General features: G+C 37.4%; 1 protein-coding gene across 1 annotated transcript in view; it reads left to right on the plus strand.

Moving 5' to 3' along the window:
- Nucleotides 1-211: 211 nt before the first annotated feature.
- Nucleotides 212-22,813, plus strand: part of LOC308223275 (uncharacterized protein) — a gene marked incomplete at both ends in the record, with an annotated part of 33,995 nt that continues 11,393 nt past the window's right edge. Inside the window, 24 exons of the mRNA XM_080622030.1 lie at nt 212-368; nt 1,195-1,763; nt 3,463-3,483; nt 4,915-4,974; nt 5,504-5,557; nt 5,860-5,904; nt 6,675-6,701; nt 6,989-7,033; nt 7,783-7,827; nt 8,468-8,521; nt 8,842-8,910; nt 9,584-9,652; nt 11,528-11,596; nt 13,579-13,647; nt 14,078-14,146; nt 14,233-14,301; nt 15,435-15,503; nt 16,706-16,777; nt 17,398-17,466; nt 17,633-17,704; nt 18,628-18,696; nt 19,095-19,163; nt 21,145-21,213; nt 22,336-22,404. Coding sequence (XP_080478156.1) covers nt 212-368; nt 1,195-1,763; nt 3,463-3,483; nt 4,915-4,974; nt 5,504-5,557; nt 5,860-5,904; nt 6,675-6,701; nt 6,989-7,033; nt 7,783-7,827; nt 8,468-8,521; nt 8,842-8,910; nt 9,584-9,652; nt 11,528-11,596; nt 13,579-13,647; nt 14,078-14,146; nt 14,233-14,301; nt 15,435-15,503; nt 16,706-16,777; nt 17,398-17,466; nt 17,633-17,704; nt 18,628-18,696; nt 19,095-19,163; nt 21,145-21,213; nt 22,336-22,404 — 2,049 coding nt within the window. The remainder of the gene's footprint in view (nt 369-1,194; nt 1,764-3,462; nt 3,484-4,914; nt 4,975-5,503; nt 5,558-5,859; nt 5,905-6,674; nt 6,702-6,988; nt 7,034-7,782; nt 7,828-8,467; nt 8,522-8,841; nt 8,911-9,583; nt 9,653-11,527; nt 11,597-13,578; nt 13,648-14,077; nt 14,147-14,232; nt 14,302-15,434; nt 15,504-16,705; nt 16,778-17,397; nt 17,467-17,632; nt 17,705-18,627; nt 18,697-19,094; nt 19,164-21,144; nt 21,214-22,335; nt 22,405-22,813) is intronic.

Below are 22,813 nucleotides of genomic sequence, written 5' to 3' on the forward strand. Positions count from 1 at the left end.
TTATTACATATTTTGGAAAAGATCTTACCAAAAGAAAATAAAATCAGCTGGGGTTTACGGACTATATTTTAAGATACAGCCTGCTAAGCAACCTGTTGAAGAAAGGTTGCTTAGCAGCAAAATGAAAGCAAAATGAAATGTTTTATTCCCCTCGTACTGCTGTACTTCTGTATTATTATTTGTGTTGTTTAGGAAACAAACCAAACAAATGATGTTCTTCAGATTCTGGTGGCTTTTGTGGATACTTGAACACCATGAGTTTTTAGCAGAAAATGTCAGCGAAGAAAAAAGATATGGGTTGAGAAGAGCAAAACCTAAACACATTCTGTCAAATACTGTAGAAAAATATCCCAGCCCAAGTGATCAAGGTGAATATTGTCAGTTTAAAACAGTGTTGGTTTGTTCCTTCCTCTCCTACTCCTTCCCCTTCTCTCTCTCCTCCTTCTTCCCCACCCCCCACCCCCACCCCCCAATTCATTTTTTTGGATTCTGGACTATGTGGCTAACTTGCCCTTTAAGATATTGCTTATAATCAGCTAGACTCACCTCATCCTACATTTTCACATGCCTTATTTTTGCAGTTTTGTCTTTCTACTCCCATCCTTTTCATCTCATTTTGTGTATTTCAGAAAAAGAGATTACTTTGGCGCTTTACTGTGATATGGCTGATAGCCTGTTATTGTCAATAGCCCATATAACCGTATGCCTATAGAAGCAATGTCAGTAGTTCAGAAAATTAATACTCTGCAGATCCTACTTTTGAAAACTTCTATGTCACTGTGTCAGTATCAGGGACAAAATCTAGCTCTGTCAAATTACATTCCAATGTCTTATTCAGTAAGGATCATTTTCCTGTAGATGACTTCCACCTTCCCAGTCCTCATCCTGGTAGGGTATTCAGTGAAATATCAGGCAAGAGGACATAATGAATATATAAAACCACTACAACGCTCCTCATTTTATACTACATGACATAACCTCACCTTCAGTTTCTTACTCTCTGGGGTGTCTGTTCTGGAGCAAATTCCTCAGCCTATGTATGCTCTGTCTTCATGAGGGTCTCACATTTGTGATGACAGATGTTTAAAATAATTTCACTCACAATTTTGAAGCCTGAAATACATGTAAGGGTAGGGGTAGAATGGGGTTTAGTATGAAATCACTCCACTCACCTACCTCCCCTATTTATTCTAGATGAAGACTGCATTCTGGAAATCTCTTTTTTACTGGACAGCTCCGAAAGTGCTAAGGATTATAATCATGAACAGCAGAAAAAATTTGTACTGGAAACAGTAGACAGAATTAAAAGTCTGCAGCTTAGTTCTGGACGTACCCTTAGCTGGAGGATGGCCTTACTACAGTACAGCAGCACTGTTTCCATAGAGCAAACTTTCCATGACTGGAAAGGTCCTGAAGCATTCAAATCCCACCTTGCTCCCATCACCTACATAGGTCATGGCACCTACACAACTTACGCTATAACTAACCTCACACAACTCTACATGACTGAAGGGACTCCAGGTAGTGTTAAAGTAGCTGTGCTGTTCACTGATGGAGTAGACCATCCGAGAAACCCAGATATTTTTGCAGCTATAGCTGATGCTAAACATCAAGGAATTGTATTTTTCACAATGGGAATGACCAGAGTGGCTGAGGAGGTCAGCAATGCTGCCAAGCTCCGGCTCCTGGCCAGTGTCCCAGCATCCAGGTTTGTTTTCAACCTTCAGGAGAAAGAAACTGTGAAGAAAGTTGTCAAAGAAATGGTATGTACGAGAAAGAATTTTAAATAGTTACAGGAACATATGTATACGGTCTTATTTCCAATATTTTGGAATGCTTATGCTATTGAAGAAACCTTTTACATGTTAAAGTGGCCCACCTGTTAACAAGACCACTGTGCCAGAGTATAGGTTTCATTTCTGTCCCCAGCATTCAGATTTTGCCAGCCAAAATATTTGAAGTTGGAAACCAAATTAGACTTCAAAAGACTTACTGTAAAGTTATTTATATTTCTGTTTTTCCTCCCAATAAAAGTATTTTAAACCCCCTTTCTTAAAAAATATATACAGAAACCAACAACAATTTTTGACATCCCGGTGCTTTCTTCTGTAGCAAGTAGAAATGTGACATTGCCTTTTGTACCAAAAATTGCAGCTCCTGCAGAAGTGAAAATAAATTTGTAGCCCTTAATAGAGATATGTCAATTTAGATAAAATCTGAACTTGGTGATAGACATCTTTAAATTTCCATGGAAATCCTACCACATAATAAGGAGGAAATGTTTAAATTGAGCTTGAAGTTTTGCTTGGGTGCCTCTTTTCTGCATATGAACTTAATTTATAAAAAATATTCCCTGTCAAGTATAGAGAATACAGTCATCCTCTAGCCTATAGATCTGGTGACACAAGCTGCAGATGAAGTCCTGATCTGAGCATGCACAGAAATATAAAATACCAGGAGACTCCTGTATCTGGAGACTTTGGCAGTGAAACTGACACCTAAGGGTCATGCAGGCCCGTACAGGTCTTGAGTATGTACACAAGCTGGTCTTCCTGTTTGTCCTGCACTGCAGCAGTCTGCCACTCTGCAGACTGTTGCATTGGTTTCCCTGCATATCACCCTTCCCTTCTTCTCTGGTATTACCATTGCTTTCTGTATGACAGCAACCACCTCGCAAGTGTCTAAACACCCTTTATTTTACCTGTTTGAAACTGGCCATCACAAGTTCCTGCTTTTGAGAATATGGGTGCTCTCTGATTTAAATAATGGCTTTGGCATAAATATGTGTATACATGTGACTTTTAGAGATCTGCATTGTGTTGCTGCTCATCAACACATTTATGTCCTCTCAAGCGACTACATCGGTTGTATAAAGTGGGAGGAATACATGTGGGTGTTTCAGCTCTAGAGATCTAAAAAATAACAGCTAATTCAATGATGATAATTTTATACAATCACTGTTAAAGCCAAAGCTTTTCTAAGGTGTTCTGACTGTTCTCACTTTGTGTGTTTGCCTGATAGTATGCTTAGAAGAGCTTCTGATTTTCGCAAGTGTAGAGTGTGTGTCATTTACTTCTACCAGAGAGCTGCTGCTATTCAGGACTTCAGAAACAATGTAGTTTCTGGATTCCCATACACCTGCTACAGATACTATGTTGGCTTAGGTCTGTTTACCAATGTAATTTTAGCAAACGACAGTGGCTGGACAAGGGGAGTCAGTGATTTGTGCAGTCAACAATCTATAATAGGAATTTAATGATTTTAATTAATTTCTAGGATGGAGAGATTGCTAGAATGTTTCTCAGAAATCAAAACTTAATTAATGTTAGTTAATATGTTAATTGCATACTTTAATTAACTAGTTACTGAAGCAATTTATTTTACAATCTTTCAGTGTCCTTCCTGTAGAGCTGGATTATGACTTTAAGTTTCTAATGTTGTTTTGAATATCTGTCTTTACAGAAAGATCTCTCTGAGGAAGAGGTAAGTTGTTTTGTTTGGGTTTTTTTCCTGTACAGATCTACTGCTTAATACAAACATTTACAATTATACGGAAACATAATTCAGGAAAACTGATAGTTCAGGAAGTTGGTGAAATATTGAGTCTAATGGGATTGCCTTCAAGTAAAACATGCTTTTACGTTTATAGGACAGAGCTTCGATTTCCTACCCTAATGTCAATTACTTTCCCTCCTAATTTTCGAAGTTGAAAAAGAACAATGAGTGAGCATTGAGGTTAGCGAGAATTTGCTGATATGTCTTGGCACATCATCCAACAGACTCAGTGGATAAGAAAACATGACACAGAGCTGAATGTGGTGCAGGTCTGGCCCATAATGCTCTTCCTAATAGTTTTAAAAAAGGAAGGAACTCGAACAAATCTCAACCATTGCACTTTTCCAGTTTGTCCACACTGTGTCACCCTGCCTGCAGCCACTGGTAGGTCTGGCTGCCATTTTGGGGGACTGAAGATGGTGTTAACTTTAATGTTAACTTTCCTTTTAAAGTTGTTAGTCCTACTTCAGGTACACTTAGACAAAGACTGTTCTGATGAGCAGCTCAAGGAAACTGGTAAATATTCTGAATGATTGCAAAACTTAAAGCACTTTATTTTTCATTCATTTCCACTGGCATGTTGATTTTTGTCAAAACAAATGCTGAAGTAGCAAGACATTCAGTGTTATCATGGGAAAACAAATTGTTACTAATTGTGATATTCAGGTAAGAATGATAGTTAAACCCTTCACTTCAAGACATCTAGTGGAAGTTTAATAAATAATAAAACCAAAAATAGAAACAACATTGTTTATTCCTCTTCCAAAAATTACCCCAGCAGCTGTAATAATTCTGTATTCTGTAATGGTTTTAAAGTTTCAAAAAGATCCTACATATCATAATGATATCTGAGACACATGACAGTAGAGATGGCAGAAGAAAAAGAACAATTATAAGCTGTTACAATGAATTGCATTAACTACATAAAAGTATACAGCCCTAACATGTTTTATTTATGGATCAAGCTAAAGCTAAACTGCGATCTATCCTACGTATAGTGAAGTGGAACAAGGATGTAAGATGTTCTCTAACCCCATTGTCTTGGCTATCTCTGCAGTGACTAGTAATCAAACCAAATCTATAGTCATAGACACAGCACACCAATAAACTGACCTTGTGAATAATTTGGAGGTAAAGCCATTACCAAGATGACTGAAATTCCAAGAGTAGGAATGATAAGGTTTTTGGATGGAGTGTAAGAGAACACATTCCTCATGAGTGGTAAACTGACAGTTAAAAGATTTCTGTAAAATAGGTAAATATAACCATGTCGTTACATACAGTAACTTAAAAGCAATGTTCATGTGTTTTCTATCCCTTTTATTAAAATGTGCTGATTTGGACTATTTTCATTCAAAGTGTCCCCAGGCTGCCACATGTAACTGTGAGAAGGGGGAAAGAGGCCTTCCTGGCCCTGCTGTAAGTAGCTGTCATTTCTCAAATAACTAATAAACATTGTAAATCAAGATTTATTTGATTATTGGATCTTTTTTTTAGGAAATTGTTTGAACCCAAATCCTGAGACATCAAAAGTTGAATGTTCAATGCTAGTTACATTGCATGGAAGTGTCATACCAATAGGAAATCCACAGAGAGACCCGAGAATGTCATCAGACACTCCTGAAAAGAGCAGTGTGATGTGCTGAGGCTCTCCTTTTAGCCACAGCAGTTCAAAAGGCAGGAAGGAACAACTTTCCTGTATGGAACAGTAATTCACCTGTTATTTACAATGAGACAACCAGACCAGGTGGATCTAACTAGCCCCAAATCAAACATTAATATCTGAGAAGCTCTCGAAAAGCGCTCTCACAAGAGTGAGAGCAAGAGGCTGAAGCAAATATCCTAAACATAAAAAAAAAAAAAAAGTGTAAAAAAGTGTATATATTGTAAAACGAGATTAGTTGACTAACGTATCAGGATTTTATTAATTTTATTTCATTGTTTTCAGGGTAAAAAGGGTCGCACTGGTGATGATGGAGCTCCAGGCCTGAAAGGAACAAAGGTGATGTGATTTTTCAGGTTTAGGAGAAAGAGTTGGTACTTCATTAATATAAAAAGACTATCCTAATAGTGCCCATGTACTTTCCACCTGTGAGTGTTTTAAACTTCACCTACACCCTTTTGATATAGTAAAGACTGAGATTCTTTACAAATTAAAAGCTTATATCTAATGTATAAAATCATGAAACAGTAAAAAGAGGGAGCTGGTATGCTGCCTGTACTGCACTGAGATGTCTAATCAGTTAATCAGGACACTACTATCTTATACTGATTTCACTGCTCTTGATGTTGGATTATTCATAGGGGGAGCCAGGTCTCAATGGAATTCCAGGACGAGATGGAATAGAGGTAAAAAAAGATTTTTTACCTTCTTTTCCCATGAGCAGTTAGTGTTCCTTCAAGGCAAAATACCTTTTTTAAAAAAGATTAGAATTCATTCTGGTTTACCAGCTAATGATTCATTAACACTAGAAATGAAAACATTATCATTGCTTAAAGAAAAGAAATAATTCCTTCTTATAAGAGTGATCTAGAAAATGCTCTCTAATAATGCATAGTCCTCCTAAAAAGTGTGAAAAGCTCTGATATAATAATCTAAGAACTTTCCAGAAATGGACACGCTGCCTGCATCTTTTTGGGTCAGTTTGAATTTTTCATTTGGCAAATAAAGAATCCAGTGTGTCATAGCAATGAAAAAATCGAACAAAATACATATAAGGAAGTAACTGTAGGACCAGCCTCTTACTGCTTAACTCTGAATTCATTCACATATGAATCAGTCTACTTTACATTTTCTTATCTGTTCACTACATCCTTTTTAATTAGTGACTTTTTTCTTGCTTTCTTATTTTAGCATGTTCCTCAATAAGATGGAAATATGAACTCTAGTTGATCTGCTTTTACATGATCAAAATCCCTGACTAAGCTTGTTCACACATAAAACAGTATCTATCATGACCAGTAGCTTCAGTATTTAGAGTCATATTGCCATGTTTATCAGAGATCATCTTCAGTACGTGAAATGCTTCTAGACAGTAGAATGTTAGTAGTGCAAATACATGCTTACATTTGGGTTATATATCCTCACAACCTGCTTTGCTTTTTTTTTATTTTCCCAGGGGAAATCTGGATATAAAGGAGAGAAGGTACTACTCTCAGTCAGAACTTCTGCTTACACACAGATATTTGATGTTATTCTTATTTATTATGTATTGTGCTGTATTTGTTATAAATACCAGTAATGAACAATAACATCATCTTACCACCTGCTGCACAAGCTCTAATTAAAGATGTGTTCCTTCCAAAATGAACTTACTGCACAAATGCTATAATATGTCCTGAATAGAAGATCATTTAGGTGTCCAACTAAAGCACCCAAAGAATAAGGATGATATGCTTAATATACCTCATAAATATTCCTGTTCCTTTCCAGGGTGAAAGAGGCGAATGTGGAAACCCAGGGATAAAAGGAGACAGAGTAAGTAGCCAAAAGGTTGTTATGCCTTCAGCAAACAGTTAAAACAAAGAAAAACTACAGTTTCCTCTGTAACAACCATGGTGATAGATTTAAGACAAATATTAATTCCAAGGCTGAGGGAAATTAACATCTGACAGTTTAAGAAAAGTGAAGTAAGCAAGGATACCATTTTCAGTAACTTTCTCAGCTCCTTCTATATTTTCTATATTTTTTCTATATTTTAGAATATATTTTCTAAATATATTCTAAATTTTCTATATATTTTTCTATATTTTTTCCATATATCTTCTATATTTTCCTTCTATATTTTATGTGATTCCTCTTGGGGCCCAAACTTAAGCCAGTCTATAACAATGCTAAAGCTCTGCTTGACTTTAACAGAGGCAGAAGACTTCAAGTAGTAAGCAAAGGAAATGAGAGGTGAAAATGAAATCAAGGTTTCTAACACCAATTGTCAAGATTTGGTGTGTCATTGCTGTGAATATTTTAAATGAAACAAATAAGTTTAATCCTGTATTACTGGTCCTTGATAATTAACTCTGTTTATATTTACTCTGCATTCTGATTACCACAGTCAGTTTTTAAACTATTTATTGAACACTTGCTGGCTGCTGAGCTTCTCTTGATTTTACTTTTTACTTTAATGTAAAGACATCTAAGTAAGATACTTTAGTAAAAAGTTCTCTAAAAGTGGTTGTGACCAAATCGAAGTATACATAAATGTATCCTTTTTTCCACTTGCCTTTCAGGGTCCGGAAGGTCTAGTAGGCCCCAGAGGAGCAAGAGGGCTACAGGTAAAAAAAAAAAAAAAGAAAACTATAAATCAAACAATACCTGGTTCCCTTGGATTCAAAGCTACGAAATAGTATGAAAAAGTATGAAATAATATCATACCACTGTCATAGAATCTTTGAGTCACTGAATTCAAGGCATCCAAAATTAATCTTCTTAACCAGCAAAATTAAGAAGAATTTGGAGGAGCAATCTAGACAAATAAAACATCCTTATAATTCATTCAGTCTCAAACACTACAGCCAATACAGTTCCATAAAAACCAAAATCGCTCGTTTCCCATTCAGTATCTTAACTATTTCTTTATCTCACAGAAGTACATGGAAACATTCGTATTTTTTCATCCCAATACTCTTGGACTGAAGGCCTAAGCATTGGGATGTTTCGGTAAATCTTGACTATATATTACCTTTAATTGCATTCAAATAAAGGGAGAGAAAATTTCTCTCCCCCAGTTACCAGATCCAACTCCAAGTAAGCTGAGTAACTGAGTCTATATATGCATCAGAATGGAAAGCTTCAGTTTTAAAATATTTGTAACTCAAATTTTCGTGCAGACTACAGCAAATTAGAAATTGTTTTTCAAGCTGCCATGTTCTAAAAGCTTGAAAAAATCTCGTTAAATCCCTCCTGTTTTAATAGGGTCCACAAGGACAATCTGGAGACCAAGGGCCTGAAGGTCTGCAAGGATCAAAGGCAAGAACTGCATTATTTCTTCTGTCTTAATGTTAAAAGGTATTAATAGTATTAATATAGCCTCACAACAATAATGCTTTTATCCTTATACCCCATACCCTTCATGCAGGGAATGCAGTTTAATGTGACATTGCTAGCAAATCGTAAGAAGAAGACCTTTCTTAGAACCTTGTAGAATACAAAGAGTATATGTGTATCTTGAAAGTCAGGATACACAAAAAATGAATTTACAACCTGTGTTAAACTGATTTCCATAGACACAGAAATGTTAAACATTAATGTTATAAGCAGAACTCTTTATTTTTTTGTTCTCTGAAAAGGGTGAAAGAGGTCTCCCTGGGCCACCTGGCTTGCCTGGAGAGACTGGAATAGGACTGCCAGGCCCAAAGGTACAAGTGTCTCCCATCTTCTATATTACATGTATTGTAAGGTAAGAATGAAAACCAAGACAGCTGAGAGACTATACTTGCTGGTGATGAGAAAATTTGAGCCTCCAAATGCTGGTTTTGTGGTACTGGAAAGGTATTTTGTATGTTGATCAAAACTGCTCAGGGGAGAAGGGTGGAAAGTACATTTTAAGAATGTACTTCAAAGGACTTTTTACAGTAGTTCCTACGCTTGGCATAACTAAGCCAAGCAGTGTATGCCTGAGTAAAATGCATACATAGTCTTAAACAAAAATCCTGTGAAAAACAGGCTTGTTGGTTTGGATGACTGGCATAAGGAAAAAAGCACTATGATAAAAATTTTAACTCCTTGGAAAAGGACAGTAAGTGATACATGACGTACTAGGAATATGATGGGAATAATTAGCCATTTAGATTCAACATTGTCTTCTCTCAATGCAGAATTGAGGCTGTATCCTAATGCTGTGAAACTGCACCAGTTCAGTGTCTGTTGGGCCTTGTATGCTTTATGGCTGTGAGGACACAGATTTTCTCTGCCATTCCTGTATTTCCCTACATCAATTATTTCAGGCACAGAATGCCTGATGAGTTGTTATATGCTCTGCACATGAAAATATCTAAATCGGGCATTTTCAAAACACATCTTTGTTTGAAGGGTGACATCGGTTTGACAGGAAGACCAGGCCCTGTTGGCCCACCTGGAGCTGGTGAGCCAGGACTTACGGTATGTCTATTTTTCATTTGGTGTGAGGGAAGCAGGACAGAAAGGAAAAATTATTAGTGCTTCTCTGTTAAAAAGGATATATGTGTGTTAAATAATACCATCTCTTTTCTTTCTTCCACTAGTTCTCACTCCCATACGTTCTACATTGTCTGACTTTCATTTCCCTCAATAAACTGGGAATGTTTCCAGTTCCTTAACTTTTCTAATTACCTTAATATCTGAAACAGCTAAGAAAAATACCACCTTATGTAAAACCACATACATATTTAAATAAATCTGTTCCCAATAGATTAAAATCTGCATGTGGTAACTTCAAAGTTGACTGCTTTTCAGTATCATTAGAACATTCACATCAGCATGGCTTTGAGGGAGAGACTGTTTCAACCACTGTAACGTTAGAAACAGTCAAACCTAAACAACCTTCTTAAAGATATTCAGATTGCATAGGTGGTCACAGGTAACAATTTGACCAGTATTGCCTTTACAGAAATAACAGTGAGAGAAATTAATATATATATAAATATATATACTTTCAGATTCTATAGTAGTTTTGGCCCTGAAGTCTCTTTCTTCTTTTCCTTCCCTTCCTCCTCCCGGTGGCTGTAAACTCAACCTCTTTGAGGTATTCAGAAAACAATTACACCAATTTTAAGGTTGCTTTTTTCCAAAGTGTCAGACAGCATCTTTTACTGAGCTGTTTACAATCCGGCAGACTCAAACTAATTTTTGGTTGAAAGACCTCTAGTGCAACCACAAGAGCGAAATTTTGTGCAGTTTTTTCATAAGACAAGGAAAGGTAATAATAATTTCAAAAGAGGTGCTCCCAGGAAAAATAGAAAGACAGTTTGGAAACTGAACTCATGCCTGATTGAAAATACACCTCTGGAGAGGATGGAGTTCTCGTTGAAGAGCCCACAGAACAGAGCATTACTAATAAGGCAAGTGGTGACAATCAAAGTGGGGCAGCAATGCTTCCCAAGTCTCTTCAGTAACAGCGTAGAGAAAAGAGCCACTTTGTGGAGTAAAAGGTGCCTGTGGTGTGCATCTTTATTAGCCACAACCGCTGTACTGGTATAATAAGAGATTCTGATTTTTAAATTATACTAAGGGTGTTTTTCTAATTTACTTTTAAGTGTATGTGCTTCAAAGGAGTTTTATGACTGCATGCAGTGTAACCTAAGAACCATGCATAATTTTGAAGCTCTCTGCAGAAGAAACAGAAGCATATTTATGCAGAGCCAAATCTACTGGCATTCTGTGGTGTGTGTGTGTAATCTCAAGGAATAAACCAGAGGGAAAAATAAAGATGCGGGAACATACTGTGAAGCAGGCTCAATATGCACAGGTTTTGGACTTCCATTTAGTGAAAAGTTTTAGTTGCCTTATTTTCTCCTTGTGCTCCCATCAGGTCTGCTTTCAAAAAGAGAAAGTCATGTTACTATTCCCTTCACCAATTACAGTCAGATCTCTCTACAGCTACATCTTCTTCAGTACTGCTGTCCATGGTCTTTAATCCGGTTCTCCCTGTCTCTCATGGTTGTACTGGTAATGTTAATAAGGATTGGTAACAATTTGTGAACCATACTCAAGTTTAGGGAGTGAAGATTTAGGAAGTATAAGCAATAGGAACTTCAGCTACATAACCTGTGATTCATAAGTAACTAGAAATGTAAAACTGTCTGCCTTGTTATTGCTGCAGGCCAGAATACTCATCATTTATTCCCTGTGAATATCGTATTACTGTATTATTTTTAACAAGTTATAACTACACTAACATTTAAAGACATACTTGAAACTGACAATGACATAGAACTTGCTGCTTTTGATTTGAGTGATTAATACATATTCTAAGCCATTTCAAACATACATTAACAGGGGCCTCAAGGACCACAAGGTGTTCAAGGTGAAAGAGGTTCACCAGGAGAAGGGCTTCCAGGAGCAAAGGTACAGCAGTTGAAGAATTTTAAGACCAGAGCAGTACCATTAAATGAATACATGCCAAAACAAGTCCATAGAAAACACAGGAATCTGAGAAAGTAGCTTCTAACTTAATATTAACATTTGGCATCAGTTAACCCAATATATTTTCATAGAATTCAGGTGGTCTGAACATGACTTCTAGACAGAGCTAGTCATTGGGGCCTGTAAAGTCGATATTTAATTCACCTGATGCTTGATTTGTGGGATCTAAGCCTGAAAAGAATTCCAGCTATAATTTTAAAACAGCCTCCAGCATCTGACTTTAAATAAAATATTGTACAAATGATTCCTAGATGAAAAATTTAGGGGTCATTGATGCTCTTTTCTAAATCCTTAGAGATCTTTGCTGTCACTGAAGACAGGTTTCTAAGCTTCTGAAATACCTTAGCCACAGATTTATGCCTTTTAGCAGAAGTCTAAATTCAGTTTGTGGGAAAAGAAAGCTGCTGTTACTAATTTTCAGATCCAGTGAAAGTAATGACAGTAGTAGTTGCACCTGCATGGGTGGACTCAGTGCTAATCCCTTTTGCCAACTGCTGAAAACCAGCTCCCAGGCTAAGTTGTCACTTTGACCTTTGTTTACAGTAACAAAGTGACACAGCTTGTATATGAGCTATGCATGCACCAAGGCAATTTTTGTCAGGAAAACAATAAAAAATTGTTTTACAGATGCAGGCCCCAGATGTGTCTTTACTAAAAATCTTAGTGCTTTTGCTTAGCACAATACTGTGGTCAGCTAGCAACATAGAATCTTCAAACATCCAGTATGTATTTTATGATTATATGACTTGTCTAACTTCATTGTTGATGGCAAACAAAAAATGATTTGAAGAAAAAGTATTTAGTGATCACTCCATTGCCACTGAAATACCAATTTGTATGGGAAGAAACACTACAGCTAATAAGCAGCAACACAATGCACAGTGGGAACAAGTACAGAAGACTGCATGATCTAGCCACAAGTATTGAGCGACTGAGATAGATAGGCAGAATAAAATAATCAAATTGGAAGTCTGCCAGCATTATTGGAACTCTTGATTCCATTGAAATGTGGTACTTTTTACTGCCAAATCTAATCTGGCATCAAGCATGTATCAACAGAGTCTATACATATATCTGGTCTTATTTACAGTGGCCAAGTATGTCAGCTCTCTGGTTTAAGCACATTTTAAACAGGTGATTTATTAATCTAAAGTAAATTTTACAGTTGCTTTCTTCTGAACAATTTTACTACAAGCTCACAGCTCAGTAAAAAGGAAAATGAAGGCAGGTGTTCTAGTTAAAATGGTGGAATCAGTTACAAGGGAGAGAAGAGACCTGTCTGGGACATCACTTCATTGTCTTGGGTGATTCTGTGACAATTTACACAAGCTAACATCTGTCTTTACATGTTCTATTAGCGGAAGTACAAGAAAGCACAATATTTATGTCTTTATTAGTAGCCTTCATTTTCCCCAAGAGTACTGTTTTTGTAAACAAACATTTCGAAAGACAATGACATTTAGAAATAGGCAACAATACAGTTTGGCCTGGTCTTTATCCTCACAAAATTCTTAGTGAGAACCAGATCCTCATTGCCACACTTTAATGAGATTAACCCATTAGACAAATAAGCAGAATTCAGCTTTGTTTTAGTCTCATTACTCAGCCCTGCTTACATTTAAATTAGTTGTGGTTCTGCTATTGATTTGAGGGAAAGCAGGACAGGATCTTAAGCAACTGAGGTGGGCAGAAAGATTAAAAAAAAGCTTGTTCAGCTCTTTCATCAGCAGTTTCAAGCTCATTTGAAAAGCTGACCTCTTTGGCATCCTGGAAAACAGATTCAGAAGCTGTTTTCTGGTTCTTATTTTGTTTTTCATAATGACAGAGCAAACAGTGTCTCTAGTTACTTCAGAGAAAACAGATGTGTGTTTCTACAGTAAACAACATATTATTTTTTCATGCAGGGAGACCGTGGTTTTGATGGACCAAAAGGCCCTCGTGGCCTTCCAGGCATCAGCATAAAAGGTGAAAAGGTGAGCAGTAAATACACCAGGAGGTTAACAAAGTGCCAGTAAATCTACATAATACAGGGTTGATATTTACAACAAAAGGTGTAATGAGGCAAGGTGCCTACAATAGGGCCCGGATAATAAGGTATTTTGTAGAGAGATTTATGCCCAATAAACTCTCACAACCTATTTTAACATCTCTTCATATTAAAATAGGAAATGTTACAAAAAGCATCTGATTCTGTGGGAAAGTTAAGGTTTAGAAAGGGATAAAAAGACTAGCAGTTGTTTGCCACTGAACCAGCAGGGAATAAATGTATATATGAAGGACAAAAGGTCAGATCCCCAACTTCACTGATTAAAGGGAATTTAAATCAGCATATACTGACACAGGAGCTGTCCCAGATTGTTTCTGTATCTTTACATAACTAAGCAATTGTACTTTGTTTGCCAGGGTGAATTTGGTCCTCCAGGTTTACCTGGGCCAATTGGATTACCTGGAATTGGAATTCAAGGAGAGAAGGTGCAGTTTTCACTTACCCCTCACCTCACATTAAATATGTAATAACAGATAATATTTTCTTTCTAATAATAAACCAATCTTTTCAGGGAGTTCAGGGCCCAAAAGGACCACCCGGCTCCAGAGGGTTACCAGGACAGGGACTACCTGGACCAAAGGTTAGGGAGTTTTCTGAAATAGAAGATACTGTGCTGTTTTTACTGTTGTATTTCCTGATTAAGAAATGCTCTGTCTCTATCCTTATCCTTGTTAAAGTACTGAATACTAATCTAAGTATTGACATAGTTGCAGGAAATTATTTTCTTTATTAATATTATCAAACTGTACAGCAGATCCTATTCCACTGAAAAGTCTTGATAAACAGATATCATAGCTATCTAGTTAGGTTTTGGCCTGGTTCACCACAGAACCTTTGAGGTACTACATACCCGATAGTGAACTGTACTTTGTCCGATACACTTCTATAGAAAGGGTTGTCTGCCTTGAATTTGCAGTTTCATTATATCAGATGCAGATATAGTGAGTCAATTCCAAAAAGTAGTTGCACTTTACACAGAACACCACCAAAATTTCAATATCATCTTTTATCCTCACTGTACTGTTTCTATTCCAGAAAGGTAATATACATACTTTACAGACCTACTGCTTGTCTTGTTACTTCTGCTGCCTGTTGTCACACCTGACTTTGTGTATTTACTGTATATAGCAGTTAAGAAAACTGGCAGAATAATTCAGCCTTGACTGATTAGCAAAATACAGGACTGTTAAAGAAAGATGTCAGCCTTGAAGTATTTGGGCTGAAGATGTAAAGTGATTTTCTGGAAGAGGTGATGAAAGTTTTGAATGACTGAAGGCTATTAAAGCATAGTATAAAGGAACTAGAGGTCTAAGCATCAAGGGTTCCTGCCAGGTAAAGTATTTTGCAACATCAGTGATCACCTTTTGCATTTTAAGTGATTGTACAGGGATATGCTTTACCACTGGTATAAAGAAAGAGAAAGCTGCATTGTTTGTGGATGTCAGATACGCTCCTGAAATACCAGCTACTTTGGCAGGAAAAGACATATAATTAGAGATTTACAGCATTAATCATTTCCACCAACAGCTTTTTGGTGACAGCTCAAATCATGCTACAGATTCCTAGTCTTTGTGCCCAACTGTTTAACACACCATACTAAAGACAAAAATCTTCAAGAATTTAAAGACTAATCTTTTTTTAAATGTAAGCACCCAAGAATATGCTTCTGTATTTTTTCCATTATAATGCTATAAAAACTAATTTCTGTTTCAGGGTGAACAAGGTTTGCCAGGAGAGACTGGAGTGCCAGGAGAAAGAGGTATTGGAGAACCTGGTTCTAAGGTACATTGTTAATAGAGGAATTATTTTATTTATTTATTTATTTGAATTTGAAATTTGTTTTTCCTGAGTATCCTTTCTGTAGGCACATAAAAATAAGTTTAGAAATCAAATTTAGCTTCTTAGTCTTCAAAATTTTTAGCACAGACTTTCAATAACCTCCAGAAATAGGAACATTTTAAATACCCCAGTTCTGTACAAAAGTAGTGACTGAAAATTTCCACCTGCCTGGCCAGTGCTCAAGTCAGAGTTGCATACAGCTCAGCTAAAGCTCTGTCCAGCATACCATCAAGAATATTGAACAGTTGCCAGAACTCACAGTTCCCAGCGTAAGCTCAGCTATAGCCAGAGCTGGTGAAAAAAAGCACTGAACAGTGGTTATTGTGCTGCTTCTTCCCTTTTCATGCAGGATAGGATGTAATAGAGCAGCAGCTACATCCTCACACCTTCAAATGGGACACAAGCTGTGATACGAGGTTGAAAGCACTCTTGCTTAGAGGAAAGGAAACTCTAAGCAAGTAACTAGATTATCTGAGTGCCGAAGTGACCAAGATATTAACCAGTCCCTATGTCATTAACAACCATATTAACATAAAATATGGGAATAGATGAAAAAGTACTTTTGTGATGGTGGACTATCCTGGTTTTGCTTTTGTTTGTTAGGGATTTGGGACACCGGTTGGAAAAGGAAAGAAACTCTTAAATTTCTTTCTTTAATTTCACAAAATATGGTAATGCTGAGTGAACATATTTGACCGCAAATGATCTTATTTCATCTAGAATCAGGTCAAGCTCTTGAACCTTACAGAAATAATCAGATAAGAATTCTACTGCCATTAATAGATTTGCACTGATACTCACCAGCAAAATGTCAATCGTCATGTCACAGTCAGCTCTATTTGATATTTACTTCAAATGCTGCCACTTCATGAAATGATGGCATTATTTTTTAAGAATGATTTGGAGCATTATTAGCTAATAATATCAATCACACGGACAAAATTTACAGTTCAAACAATCTGACAATAGGATTGTTCCAGATATGAGAGAGTTGTGTTGATAGAAAACCAGCAAGATTTGGGTTCATACACATAAATGTTTGCTATAAACACAGTTAAGTGAACTTTTAAAGATAGATTTCCTTGATTCAGAGAAAGAGTAGTATGAAACCTGCATTTAATAGAAGGACTTTTTATTGATGTCAGGGTGAGCCAGGCCCTTCAGGACTGGCAGGTCTGCCTGGTCTTCCAGGAGAAGATGGAGCCCCAGGACAAAAGGTTGGTTCATCTTTTTCTGCAGTCTACCTGTTTCCCTCCAAGCATTTCTACTGTTCTCCCTGTGCTGATACCCAAACCTAGAAGAGAGAGTGTTCATGGACAAGCGGAAAAGTAGCACATTTTTCAGTGGGGAGGGTGAGTGGGAGAGGAGGAGAAATTCTTTCAAACATACTTTTTTAGGTAAAACTTTTTCTTTTTCCTTTAATTTTTTTTTTTTTTTTTTGGGGGGGGGAGGGTGGAAAGGGGAGGGGCACGTGTCTTATCTTGTTTACAGTTCTAGGATCTTTTTAATCCACAAAGTGCCCTGCAACTCAGAAGCGAAACCACTAGAATGGCTAGAGGCAACCTTCCATAGCCCTCCAATCAGGGTATTTTCCTAAATTCAGAAACTCCAATAAAGATTACATACATGCATTACTTCATGCATTCCACACAGAGTTTTACAATGGTTGCTTCTGAATATGGAAAGAAAATCCTGGGTCCACTGACATCAGTGGGAGTTTTGCCACTGACTCCAAAAGATCTATGATTTTAATGAGCTTATTCAAGTGAATACAGAGTTGATCTTGCACCATGTCTATACAGTACTCTGAAATGCTGCTTTGATTTTTCTGTTCAAGGGTGAACCAGGGTTACCTGGTCTTAGAGGTCCTGAAGGTCCTGCAGGGATTGGAATACAGGGGGAAAAGGTAAGAATTTCTTACTAACAACCCTAACTATGCTATGATTCTATGATTTTATGTGCACCAGCTAGAAGACAGAATTTCACTGTCTTTCACTGATATTTACAACTAATTTCAGTTAACGCGTTCTTAATATTATTTGGTATGTGACATGTCTTCTCTATTTTTGTAGGGAGATCAAGGTCAGAGAGGAATACGTGGATTACCAGGACCAACAGGAGTGCCTGGACCTGCTGGAGCTAAAGTAGGTTTATTACCACGTTATGTGTCTGTAATATAGGCACCTAACTTTGTGCTTTGTTCTGGGTCTTGGAAAAAACTGTCCTGGAATTAACTTGCTACTTAAACGATAATTAAAATTCAGCAACAGCTTCCCTTAGCAAGGTGCACTGTGATCCCTAAAAACATCTAGAAGGATTTTTAAATAAACTTTGCATTTAACATATTGCTTCCCTGTCAGCTTGAAGAAAGTTAAGGGACACTAATACTGGTATTTTTATGATGAGATATTTAGGAAGATAGATTATATATGGCATGTACATATGTGACAGCACTTTATTTTCCCTTACACTGACTCATGGCTGATATACTTTTATGGATTTGGAGCTGCTATTCAAACACTCAGTACTCACTGAAAGTGAAAGAAGGGCTACTCCAAGTTTGTCTTCCACTTTCATGTGAAGTCTTTTGCTATCTATATACACAAGAGTGTGTATTTCCACACACTCTTTAAAATAGGTATTTTACCCCTATCTTCTAGAAGAGGAAAAATAGGGGTGAAAAAGTACACTGAAAGAACTGTTTATAAAAATCTACTCTAACAGAAAAATACATGTTTTCAGTAGACCTGCACAGCTGGGCAGGAAGTCTGCAGTGCTGGATGAGCTGAACCAAGTCTTGAATACATTAGAAGGAGATTTCTAATAACATCCATTTGTTCAGTGACTGAGAAGACCCTCATTTCCATTAAGAAATCAGAATCAGCCTTTTTATCAATTCTTCAAGTAGTCAGATTTCACTCCACGTAGAATAGAATATTAGAAATTCTAACAGAATTTTAATGCAATGTTACAAATTATTACATAAATGCTTTCTCTACAAGAGGCCTATGCTCACTTTCAGAAATTTTTTTTTCTGAAAAAAAGGTTTTGCTCTCCTTCACTACAGGGAGAACCTGGTACACCAGGACGCCTTGGAATGCCAGGCCCTCCTGGCAGAGCTGTGCCTGGACCAAAGGTAACATCCACTCTCCAGCTCCTAATTCTTATAAACACAGGGTGAAAACTGTGAAGTAGTCTATGCTATTATTCGTGCAAATAATTTAGCCTTATGAGCTCAACTAGAAACGAACAGTTATGAACTGTATCCAGTCTAGTTACCACCATACCCTGGTATTAACTGTATGGCAGCCTGAGCTGTGGCCTACCTATGTTAATTTCTTTATTTTAGGCAACCCTGGATATCAAAATACTTTTCTTTTTTATGCTTTTGGTGGTTTATGCTTGCAATGGCAATAAATAAAATTAGCTATTAATTTTATATATATAAATGTGTATAACAGAAATCCAAACCCACAGTCTGTGGCTGGTGTTTAATAAGATACATAACTAGAATATATATTTTCTTCATTGCAGGGTGACATTGGGTTACCTGGTCTTGCTGGACCAATTGGAGAACCAGGTTTTGGGCTTCCTGGGGCAAAGGTAGCTCCTAAATTGGTAAACTAATTTCTGACAGAACTGTGAAATAAGGCAGGATTTCAATGAGCAACAGCAAATAGCCTAGGATGGCCAAGTGTTTGTTCATTACAGTTCTTAATGTGTTTGTTGGACAATGGTGGCAAAGTATAACAATTCGCAGAGCCAGAAAACCATGGATAGTCAATCTTCCGGACTCCTTGAACTATAAGCTTTCATGGCAGAGAACTAGGAGAAAAATCACTGGGTTTAATTAATGAGGAGTGAATACAGACTGAACACCTGATTTATGTGTTTACAACAGTCTACCTGTAAAGCGTAGCTATTTTTTCTCAGGCAGGCTCCTTTGCTTCATTCCTAATTTTGACACAGGGAAATCCACAGACTCCAAAAAAGATACCAGGACATAGGCCAAACTGGCAATATGAGAAGAGATGCCTTAGATACTGGAAGAAGTATGTTAACAAGTAGCTAATCTCTCAGGACTTCTCTCTAGCACTTCTGTAGTACTGCCTCAGGGTTGCCTAGATTCAACTTTTGTAAGCTGCTCTTCATTCCAGGCGGATTTTGTTTGAATAGCAAGAAAGCTGGGACATACAAACCTTTGCTTCTCAAAATAAACCATATCCCTGACACTTTTTTTTTTTCAACCTAGTGAATGTTTTAGTACTTTTGAGTAGAGCCGTTATCCCTTGCTCTTTGAGTGAACTGAACACAGTAACAGAAGCATGAGAAACGTGGAACAATCTCTAGCCGGTTTTGACCAGTTAATGGTTTTCAAGATCCTGATTTTTTTTTCATCAGGGGAGATGATAGTGATGATGGAATCATGTACTTTTCTGGTACAGTTCATTTAATTCAGAGAAGTTCATATTGCCCTATTTCTGGGTATCCAACAGGCATCCCTCAACAGCAAGCAGGTCCTTTGCTGAGAGACGTAAGTCTCTCCCTCAGCCTTAAGCCGCCAGAGGTCTTTCAACTGGGCAGCACTGCATGATTCTGTGACTATGCCCTTCACTTTTTGCTGTCTTTGTCAGTATCAGTGGTTTTGCTGTTGCTTCACTCACAGACACATATCTGCACTGAACTGTACAAGGCAAAACCTCTTACAGTCTCACTTTTTAAATTATTTTTCATGGACCTTTGCTTGCTACTGTTATTCATACCCATATTTTGGTATCTACAGGGACAAACACAACCATGATCATCTATCCAGTTGTAACTGAGCAATTCACTGCACCATCCAGTATGGCTGAGAGGATTAAAGTCCTCTTAGTTTCCCTGGTAAATCTCTTCCTGAGATACTCCAGCTATCTGGATCCATGAAAGGAGCTTAACTGTACATCTCCAATAGGAAGCTCCTGTTATACTCAATAGGTTTAATGAGGTTCTGCAGCATTATAGGAAGATACAGATCTGGAGGAACAAAACCAGACATGAACCTTGTGATAGAAAACAACAGTTTTAAAATTGGTCACACAAACCATTGTTGTCCTCTGCCCTACATCCTTTGTCTCACCACACAAACACACAGCATGTGCAGAGCTGTGGAGGTTTCCCAATACTCCGCAGCAGTTTATCTATCTTCAATTATAAGAATTACATAAAGCAGCTACTGAGTAATTCAGTTCCCATGCTAGACTTTTGGCTGTCTGTCAATTTGGGCTTGTTCTCCCAAAGCTGGAACAATAATAAGCATGATAAAATTATGGGAAACGCAACTGAAGTTGTTCAAGACAGAGCTCTTGAAAACGATTCAAATTAGTGGCTTAGCAATGAAAGATCCTGTAAATCTTCAGGCTATTAAATATCCCAGTTTCAGTCCAGGATTAATAACCTACAAAAATCATTCAGATAGTAAAATACCTTAGCGGATAGATAAAATCAAAGTACCGTATACTTGCCAAAGAAGTTTCACTTTTGTGGAAAATTTTCTGCCAGCAATGGTTTTGGCATTCACCTCATCTGTTTTTCCTGCCTTCACCAGGGTGACCGAGGTCTTCCAGGACCACCCGGGCCCTTTGGGCCAAAAGGAGACGGTTATCCTGGCCCACCTGTAAGTTTATAGACTTTTTTTTAATGTGAATTGGGAACAAATAGGTGCTACACCAAAGTGATTGCCTACGTGGCTGACATGCTAGGAAAGATTTGCGCTCTAAAAGTCTAAAAAAGCTCCTTAACTATGGGAATGCATTTCATCATAGAAGGAAAAAGAAATCTCCCAGTGAAATAGTCCAAGATCTTCCGTGTCGTCCACTTCTGATTACACAATGTAACATATTCCAAGTGGGGAATATTTTTTGCTATAGTATCACTGATGTTTCAATCAGTTCTCTCAATGTCTTGATGCCGGATACTGTCTTTTGCCAAACCAAACAAAATGTATTCCCAAACAGGAGAATATAGTACAGCTAAGCAGCTGTGTCCACATACATTCTAGATCCACTAAAAAAGCAGTTACTCTCAAAAGAGCCAGAAGAGCAAACCATCCTCAGTTCTGGTCATCAGGTTGTTGGAAATGTGGCAAAGAATTGATCTGCTTTACAGCCCTTTACAGAGGTCTTTACTGGTAAATGTGATGAATCCCTGCAAAAAGGATACAAAAAGAAAAGGTTTCTTCCTCTCACTTCCTTGCACATGTATGCAGCACTGGCCTCATGTATCTAATCTGCTTGACAGTGTGCTCCACCAGCCCTGTACAGTAATGAACTGTATATGCCTGTACAGTAAGGAAGTCCCTGGAAGATTGCTGGCTAGAATCAGGGAGTTTGGTGACACACTAGCATTTATCTGTGCTAACGACAATGGTAAAAAGGCATGCAATTGCCACACTGAGGAATAAAAAACAATTAATGTCAAATGGAAATTGGAATGCAATTTTTAATACTTCCTGAGATTTTTGTGCAATTCAATGAAGAATTGCTTCTGCACCTGCCTCTCCAGATCAGACTCCTCTGTCTCCAAACACATGCAAGCCTCCTGCATGACAGGCAACACACATGCAAATGCCACTGGCACCACGTCTGGCTTATTAGAGTGGAATTTAACCAATTGTAGACCACAGTGATACCACTAAAAGACAATATATTCAAGATATTACCATATTACTGTTAACAAAAGCATGTAGTCAATATAGCCATAAATTAAATTTATATTCTGTATGTGCATATGATTTCAGGGCTTGCCAGGCCTTCCTGGGATTCCTGGTGAACAAGGCCCAGATGGAGTTGGACTACCAGGACCTAAGGTACAGACTTTAACTTCTAGAAAAGTAAATGCATGTGTGCACTCCACTTCATGCAGATGTAATTTCTACCCATAGGTCACAATCAGAATACCTTTTTAATCCAGCTTTAACTTACCTGTCAGTATATAAAAGGTAGATCACATAGAAGATCTTCAAGTTTCATTTCAGAACTCATCCTGATGGTGACTTCAGGATTATTGGATATATACAGGCAATTGAAGGATTGACCACAGGTATTTAAATATACTTAATGTCTCTTAAAATTATTTAGATCTTTTTTTCCACTCACCTCAGACTCCTGTCTGAAGGCACTGACAGGAAAAAGCTAGAACAGTGCCAATGTGAACACATAGTCTGATTCAAATGACAGGCAGGAAGCAAAAACTTTTTCATTTTTGGTTTAGGGAAC

Source organism: Psittacula echo (genome assembly GCF_963264785.1).
Source record: "Psittacula echo genome assembly, chromosome: 6".
Taxonomy (NCBI): Eukaryota; Metazoa; Chordata; class Aves; order Psittaciformes; family Psittacidae; genus Psittacula; species Psittacula echo.